Source organism: Bison bison, unplaced genomic scaffold (genome assembly GCF_000754665.1).
Source record: "Bison bison bison isolate TAMUID 2011002044 unplaced genomic scaffold, Bison_UMD1.0 scf7180017864167, whole genome shotgun sequence".
NCBI lineage: Eukaryota > Metazoa > Chordata > Mammalia > Artiodactyla > Bovidae > Bison > Bison bison.
Window position 1 is genome coordinate 7,331,578 of NW_011494739.1, and position 8,805 is coordinate 7,340,382.

The 8,805-nt window shown below is 53.9% G+C and overlaps 1 protein-coding gene across 1 annotated transcript in view; it reads left to right on the top strand.

Annotated features, from left to right (window-relative positions):
• Positions 1-8,805, top strand: part of CDH4 (cadherin 4, type 1, R-cadherin (retinal)) — a 621,238-nt gene that overhangs the window by 586,766 nt on the left and 25,667 nt on the right. The window contains exon 13 of the mRNA XM_010841909.1: positions 2,633-2,805. Within this exon, the coding sequence (XP_010840211.1) occupies positions 2,633-2,805 (173 nt within the window). The remainder of the gene's footprint in view (positions 1-2,632; positions 2,806-8,805) is intronic.

The following is an 8,805-nucleotide window of genomic DNA, read 5'->3' on the forward strand; positions in this document are numbered from 1 at the left end:
CAAAGTACTGGAGTTTCAGCTTCAGCATCACTCCTTCCAATGAACACCCAGGACTGATCTCCTTCAGAATGGACTGGTTGGATCTCCTTGCAGTCCAAGGGACTCTCAAGAGTCTTCTCCAACACCACAGTTCAAAAGCATCAATTCTTCGGCGCTCAGCCTTCTTCACAGTCCAACTCTCACATCCATACATGACCACTGGAAAAACCATAGCCTTGACTAGATGGACCTTTGTTGGCAAAGTAATGTCTCTGCTTTTCAATATGCTGTCTAGGTTCGTCATAACTTTCTTTCCAAGGAGTAAGTGTCTTTTAATTTCATGGCTGCAGTCACCATCTGCAGTGATTTTGGCGCCCAGAAAAATAAAGTCTGACACTGTTTCCACTGTTTCCCCATCTATTTCCCATGAAGTGATGGGACCAGATGCCATGATTTAGTTTTCTCAATGTTGAGCTTTAAGCCAACTTTTTCACTCTCCTCTTTCACTTTCATCAAGAGGCTTTCATGTTGATTAAAAGAAAAAAACTATAAATCTGAGGATTATATGAGCGGACAGCAAGGGCTGCAGGCCTGGAGCTCCGTGCCTCCTGCAGCGTCGAGCCCCACCCAGCGAGGATGTCTTGTCTTTCAGTCATGAAAAGGCGGGTCCTGAGCCCATTCGTCTCCGGTTGGAGGATGAGGATAGAAAACCTGAGCCCTGTAAAACAGATTTCCGCCTTCCTCTTGCTGTATGCCTTCTTTTCTGTTCCCATAAAATGCATCTGCCTTGAGAAACTTTTTTTCAGTTAAAGTCGACAGCAAAGCTGACTGTGTCAGGCCCTCCCTGCACAGGGGGTAGGAGAGGCTGGACAGGCACGCAAGAGGACCTGCCGGGCACACACCTCGTGCAGTGAGAGACTCTGGGAGCATGCAGGAGAGACCCCTGCCTCGACCATGGAAGTGTCTCCACCACTGTCTGCCCAGCTCCTCGTGCAGCACCAGCCCAGAGCAAATTCTTAGCATGTGTCTGATGAATGAAGCCCCCTGCCCATTACCACCCTGGATCCCAACAGGCCTGGAGGCCCCCCAGCCCCAAGCCAAGTTCAGCCTCAGCATAAGCCAGCACCTTTAAAAAGGACCCAGTGGAGGATGGTGCCCACACTCCCTCACCCCTGTAGGCCCTCGACAGCACACTGCTCCAACCAGGGAACAAGGAGCCGAACCAAGAACATGCAGATGAGGACAAAGGCAGCATGCCCCAGGCCCCAGGGGCAGGTGCAGGGCTGGGAGCCCATGCCAGTCAGAACTCCAGGTTGCAAGCAACAAAGGTAGTATAGGATTAGTTCAGTCGTGTCTGACTCTTTGTGACCCCATGGACTGTAGCCCGCCAGGCTCCTCTGTCCATGGGATTCTCCAGGGAGGAATACTGGAGTGGGTTGCCATTCCCTTCTACAGGGGATCTTCCTGAACCGGGGATCAAACCCGGGTCTCCTGCATTGCAGGCAGATTCTTTACCATCTGAACGACCAGGGAAGCCTAGAATAGCATAAGACAAGAAGGGGAATATGTTCTAATATTAGTTCAGGTGTACAAAGCATCTGTAAGGGACCTTCCCCTCAATTTTGCTGTGAACCTAAAACTGCTTAATAAAGAAAAGTCTTCATTTTTTTCTGTATACAGATAAGAGCTTCAGGCGCAGCTTGACCCAGGGGCTGCCCAGTGAGAGGTGGTCACTTGAGCCTGCCGTGGCTTTGTTTCCTCTGAGATGGCCCTGTCCTTCAGTTTCTATCTCTGATGACAAAAAGTGACCACAGCCTCCAACCTCACACGCTGGCCCAGCCAAGTCCAGGGGCAGGGATGGCACACTGAATTCCTAGAAACTCCAAAAAGCATATGCCCTTGCTCCCAAGCTCTGACTGGTCAGCCCACTGCTGATCACGGTGGCCAGGGGTGGAGGGCAGGCTGATCTAGCCAGGGCCTCCCAGTGGGGAAGGGCAGACACCAACAGGAATGCCACACCCCGCTCTCAGGAGGCAGGGGACTCTCCCGGGGTGTCCTCTGCAGACCTCGACCCTGGCGCCTGGTGGGGAACGGGCGCTGAGCTGGGGGAGGGTGTAGGTACTCACCACCTCTGGGCTCGCACACCCCGAATTTACTCCACCTGCCTCTGCATCCGTGTGCACAGCATCCCCTCTGTGGGGTCTCTTCTCACTTAGCACCCTCGAGTGCCTATCAGGCACCTTCAGGATACAGCCCTGTTTCTTTACTATGTGCTGAGTCCCCACATACTGGCTGGAGCCTTGGGCTGTGTGGCTCAGGAGGGAATGTGTTGAGTTTTGAGCCGGAATTGCAGGCTGCGCTAATCCTGGGTGGCTCCCTCTCCTGACGAAGTCAGAGCAGTGACATCAGAGCAGACTTGAGCTTGGGAAGAAGGCCCCACCCCCGTGGTTCTGCAGGGGGATATGGGGGTGGAGGGAAGGACAGACACATTCCCGAGGGCCTGGCAGCAGTCCAGCCTAGGGGTGAAGGATGACACACACCACATCCAGCCTCCAGGAAGATATGACTGCGGGAGACATCTGCTGGGGTGTGTGCGAGGGGCAGTGGCGGGCGTGGCAGGCGAGTCCCACATGAGCTGCCGTCTCTGTTGCAGGCACCTACGTGATGACAGTCACAGCCAACGACGCGGATGACGCCACCACAGCCAACGGGATGGTGCGCTACCGGATCGTGACCCAGACCCCCCAGAGCCCCTCCCAGAACATGTTCACCATCAACAGTGAGACGGGCGACATTGTGACAGTGGCTGCTGGCCTGGACCGAGAGGTGAGGTGGGCGCCGTAGGGCTGGGGCACAACCTCCCCACTGCAGTCTGTGTGGGAGAGGTTGACCCAGAGGGAGGTCACTGTGGGCCTGGGTGGAATGGTGATGCTCGCTGCTGCTGCCACCAGAGGAATGGAGGAGGGGGGATCATGTGTATATGCAGTGGATGACATGTTTATGGTGTGGATCGTGTGTTTATATGATGTGGGTCACATTTATATAAAGTGGATCACGTTTATATGATTGGATCACATGTTTATATGAAGTAGATTGTGTTTGTATTTTGTGGATCGTGTGTATTATGTGGATCGTGTGTTTACACGATGTGGATCATGTGTTGATATGAAGTGGATTGTGTGTATATACAGTGGACCGTGTGTATATTCGGTGGATCACATGTGTAAGTAGTCGGCTTTGCATATACATATAGTGGATTGCATGTGAATATGGAGATCGTGTTATGCACAGTGGATCGTGTGTTTATATGCAGTAGATCACATGTGTGTAGTGGACTGCACATGTACAGAGTAGATCATGTGTATATGCAGTGGACTGCATGTATAGGCAGTGGACTGTGTCCACAAGGTGTCGTGAATGGATGAGGTAGAGCTAACTGTGAAGAAGTCGGAGGCTTCTCAGAAGAGGTGGCCTTGCTCTGAGCCTTGGAGGTTGATATAATCAGTTCTATTTCCTCCCCTTTGGGAATAAAGACCCACTTTTTCTGAACACTGCACACCAGCTGTCTAACTGGTTCTGAGCAATCACAGATTCCCACCCCACAGACTCCTCCTTTCGATCAGAAACTTTCACTGAGCACCAGCTTTGTTCTGGAAACCACCAAGGGTACCAGAGAGTAGTGGGCAGGGCGAGTGGTGACTGCTTGCGTGGGGCTGACTCCACAGGAGGGAGGAGCGGGTGAGGGGGACAATCCCCGCAAGATAAATGAGTCCAGGTAGTGGCATGGCTTAAAGGAAATGGCATCATGTGGAGGGGGGGATGTCCAGGGAGGCCCTGTCCTGGTCTCAGGAAGGGTGCGTGTGACTGTCCCAGGGCTGTCCTGACAAAGGAAGTGTGTCCTCTCACAATGCTGGAGACCATGAGCCCAAGATCCTGGCAACCTTGGGCTCCAGCCCAGAGAGCAGAGGGTCCCACCCACCTCCCCCAGGGCACAGGTCCACTCCCCACCCAGCACAGCCTCGCTGGCCTCCACCACCTCTAAAGAGCCGCTGCTCATTGCTAGATGAGCCTGGACTTCAGGTGAAGGAAGCAGAGGCGGGAGCAGGTGGTACCAGCCCTTGGCCCCGATCGCCCAGCCTGCTGAGCCATCACCTGCCCTGTTTGAGATAATGAGCAGCCTGCCGCACAGTCCTGCAGGGAGCCTGGCTGCAGTTTCAGGCTTGGAGGAGAGAAGAGGTGTTTCTGGGGCCTCTGTCCCAAGGAGAGAGGGCAGCACTCAGGGGACCTTCTGCAGAGCAGGGAGATCCCAGCTGGGAAAGCTCAGGGAAGCTGCTGGTTCCGAAGGCACGGAGCGGCTCTGAACACCATGCCCCTGCTTTCCCCTGTGAGTGGCCTGCGGGCTGTCCCTGGTTTGCCTTTACCTGCGAATAACCGGGCAGGTGTGGAGTGGGACAGACAGAGGACGGGTGGTCAGCCAGAAGCAGGAGGAGGTGTGCGCATGTCTGCTACTCGTGCAAGCGTGTGCTGAGCTCATGCATGGCAGAGCCTGTTCCAGACAGTGGGGCGCCCTGGGGACCCCAGCATGGGCCAAGCACTGTGTGCATTGTCACATCTTAGTCCTTGAAACTGCCCTGGGGGGACTCCTGGAGCAGCGTTTCTTTCCAGATGAGAAAGACGAGGCTGCAGGGCTCTTAGTTGCCCAGGGCTATAGGGTCTCAGAGCTCAGGAGGGGCTCGGCCCCCATACCACAAACTGTCCATTGTTGTCTGAAGTTCACATTTAACTGAGCAGGCTCTGTTTTTGTTTGCTCTGGCAACCGACCCTGAAGCAGCCGCCCCCTCTGGGCCCAGGTCGGGGCAAGGGTACCTCTTGCAGAGTTCAGTGTGTGTACCCCCTCCCACATATCCCCTCCTTGGGATCCGCAGCACCTGGCTGGCTGCCCAGCACGCGATGGACCAGCCGGTGTTCTGGGACCAGCCTGGCTTCGAGTTCTCAGCGACCCAACCAAATGGGAAGAAACAGCCTGGGTGGTGCCCAGCCCCATGTCCTCTGGCCTCTGATCGGCTCAGTCCCACCCCTGAGGCCCGGCCTCTCCTTTGGGACTGCTCCTGGGTCGGTCATAGGCACCTCACTGGCTGCCCCCCCAAAATCTCCTCCCCACCTCCACCCAGAGCAGGTGGTTGCTGAATCTTAAGCGGGTCAAGTGAAATAATTAAGCACAAGCTGTCTGCACTAATCAGTGCATGCATGGACCAGCACTGTCCTGAGACAGCTGCTGGCCACTCCTCCCGCCACTGCGGGACGAGCCCTCAGGTGTGCGGGGGCAGCCTGGGAGGGCCCAGCCCAGGCAAGGGCAGCCCTGCAGACAGAGGGAGGGGGAGGGTGGGCCAGGACAAGGGCAGCAGGTAGCACCCCGAGGCCCCCGCACCTGAGCTCCTCGGCCCTGGTATCCCACGGCCTGGCCCCACCACCACCACCATGCAGGCTTCTGTCTCCACCCCTCCCCTCTCCTGCCACCGGACTCGTGGGCTTCTCCCATCTGGTTCTTCCCATGTTCTCACCAGATGTCACCTCCTCAGGGAAGCCCCCCAGACTGCTCTCCTCTCACTGAACTACGGTTCCTACAGAGCCCAGTGTGGGGCAGATACTCTGTGGACTTTTCTTCTTTGCTGGGGGTCCCCTCCTGTGGGCCTGCATGGTCCATGTCATATGCATGAGCCTCTGTCTCAGCAACTCTGCACCCCACCGTCAGGGCAGTGTCCCCACAAGGAGACGTGACCCAAGGGGGTGGCCAGTGTCCCCAGCTCCAGTGAGGGACAGGGAGAGACTTGGTGAGGGGCCGAGAGAAGGCTCCATCCCCAGGGCCCAGGATAAGGACACAGTGTGGATGGACGGGTGAGCTGGAGGCTCGGTGGCCCAGAGGGAGGGACCACAGGCACCTGGGACCAGTGGGAGCTGGGGGCACAAGGGTGGTGGCCTGGGGCTTGGAGCCGCACAGGGGGTGGATCAGAGAACGTGCAAGGGTTGGGGGCTCGCTCTGAGCCTCCCCCAGGGAGATGGTCATTCACATGGGCAGTGGGGAGAGGGAGGGAGCAAGGTGGTGTTCACTGGGCGCCTCCTATGTACCATGTGCTCTCGATACTAACTGTACTAAGACAAGCCCCCTGGGGCAGCCAGTGCCCGCTTGCTGGGGGCACCATCCGCTATACTCTCCACCTTCTGTCCCGAGCTGCCCGCTGTGGGTGGGATGCCAGACTCCTCTGGCTGGCAGTGGCCGGTATGTCTCCATTTAGAAACAGACCTTGCAGGGCCTCGGCTGCACGTGTGGAGGGTGCACCCACGCTGGGTAGGAACTCAGCCTGCCGCGCCCTGCTGTGTGGTTTCCCAACACAACCTGTGGCTTAGGCGTACAAAGGACCACAGACAGGGCCTTTCTGCTCTCTTTGAAGGATGCTGACCACCCCCAACCCCACTCCTGTGGACAGAGGTTTCCCCTTAGCGGGGAAACACTGCAGATACTTCTTTTAGAACTGGCTTCGTGTTTGCAGAGTAAGTCGTCTTTAGAAAGGAGGAAAATCCACAAGCGTAATTGCCACTGTGTCTAATTAGGCAGAGCTATGTACATCGAGCATTTCTACATGATTAAAATGTCAGGAGAGCCAGGGTGACACAGGAGCGGCTGAGTGTCTCTTGCATCCCCATCATCGGAGGGGCCCCTCTCGCTAATCCTGCTCATCTGCCTCCCTCCTAATTAGAATATTTATGGCCTGATAAGCCAGGCAGGTGGTGCTCTGGAGGGAGGGTACTCACTGGGCTATGTGATCTGCCCACCCAGCTCCATCCTTGAACTGCTGACCATGGGTGGGTCACCGTCTTGAAACTTCTTTCTCCCAAAGGTGGGCCAAATTCACCATTATGGTTCATAGGACTTTTCAGAAAGCAACTCCAACACATTTCTATATTTTTCAAGCGTCTCCACCCCATGTGGCCATCAGATGAGATTTCACAGAGAGCCATGCGTGATAAAGATGGCTTATCCCCGGGCCAGTGACGATCGTGACCTCCACTAACTTTACAGATTCACTCATGGGACTCAGCTCAGGCGGAAAACATTCTTAGTGACAAGACCAGCATCCCCGCCTTGCTCACAAGAAGTGTCATGACAGGCCACGTGGGAAATTCCAAAAATTTGTTTTCCTGGAAAATGAGCTCTCTGTAAGACTATAGTAGGCATCAGGGGGAGTGGGGTCAGCGGTGATCTTGGGCCAGGCAGAATTTGGTGTGTCATTTAGTCACTAAGTCGTGTCTGGCTCTTTGTGACCCCATGAGCTGCAGTGTGCCAGGTTTCCCTGTCCTTCACTAACCTCAGAGTTTTCTCAAGCTCATGTTCATTAAGTCAGTGATGCCATCCAACCATCTCATCCTCTGTTGCCCGCTTCTCCTCCTGCCCTCAATCTTTCCCAGCATCAGGGTCTTTTCAAATGAGTCAGTTTTTTGCATCAGGTAGCAAAAGTATCGGAGTTTCAGTATCAGTCCTTCCAATGAATATTCAGGGTTGATTTCCTTTAGGATTGACTGCTTGGATCTCCTTGCAGTCCAAGGGACTCTCAAGAGTCTTCTCCAGCATCACAATTCGAAAGCATCAGTTCTTTGGTGCTCAGCCTCCTTTATGGTTCAGCTCTCACATCTATACATAACTACTGAAAAATCCATAGCTTTGACCATACAGACCTTTGTTGGCAAAGTAATGTCTCTGCTTTTTAATATGCTGTCTAGGTTGGTCATAGCTTTGCTTCCAAGGAGCAAACGTTTTTTAATTTCATGGCTGTAGTCACCATCCGCAGTGATTTTGGAGCCCAGGAAAATAAAATGTCACTGCTTCCACTTTTTCCCCTTCTATTTGCCATGAAGTGATGGAACTGGATGCCATGATCTTAGATCTAATCCCTTGAATCTATTTGTCACCTCCACTGTATAATCATAAGGGATTTGATTTAGGTCATATCTGAATGGACTCGTGGTTTTCCCTGTGTGTGTGTGTTAGTCACTCAGTCATGTCCAACTCTGTGACCCCATGGACTGTGGCCCACCAGGCTCCTGAGCCACAGTCAACTCCAGGTCTTGTTTTTGCTGACTATATAGAGGTTCTCCATCTTTAGCTGCAAAGAATATAATCAGTCTGTTTTCAGTATTGACCATTTGGTGATGTCCATGTGTAGAGTCACCTCTCCTGTTGGAAAAGGGTATTTGCTATGACCAGTGTGTTCTCTTGGCAAAACTGTTAACCTTTGCCTGCTTCATTTTTTACTCCAAGGCCAAACTTGCCTGTTACTCCAGGTATCTCTTGACTTCCTACTTATGCATTCCAGTCCCCTGTGATGAAAGGATATCTTTTTTGGTGTTAGTTCTAGAAGGTCTTGTAGGTCTTCATAGAACTGGTCAACTTCAGCTTCTTCGGCATTAGTGGTTGGGGCATAGACTTGGATTACTGTGATGTTGAATGGTTTGCCTTAGAAGTGAACAGAGATCATTCTGTCGTTTTTGAGACTGCACCCAAATACCGCATCTTGGACTCTTTTGTTGACTATCCTGCTAAGTCACTTCAGTCGTGTCCGACTCTGTGCGACCCCATAGACAGCAGCTCACCAGGCTCCCCCGTCCCTGGGATTCTCCAGGCAAGAACACTGGAGTGGGTTGCCCTTTCCTTCTCCAATGCATGAAAGTGAAAAGTGAAAGTGAAGTCGCTCAGTTGTGTCCGACCCTCAGTGACCCCGTGGACTGCAGCCTTCCAGGCTCCTCCGTCCATGGGATTTCCAGGCAAGAGTC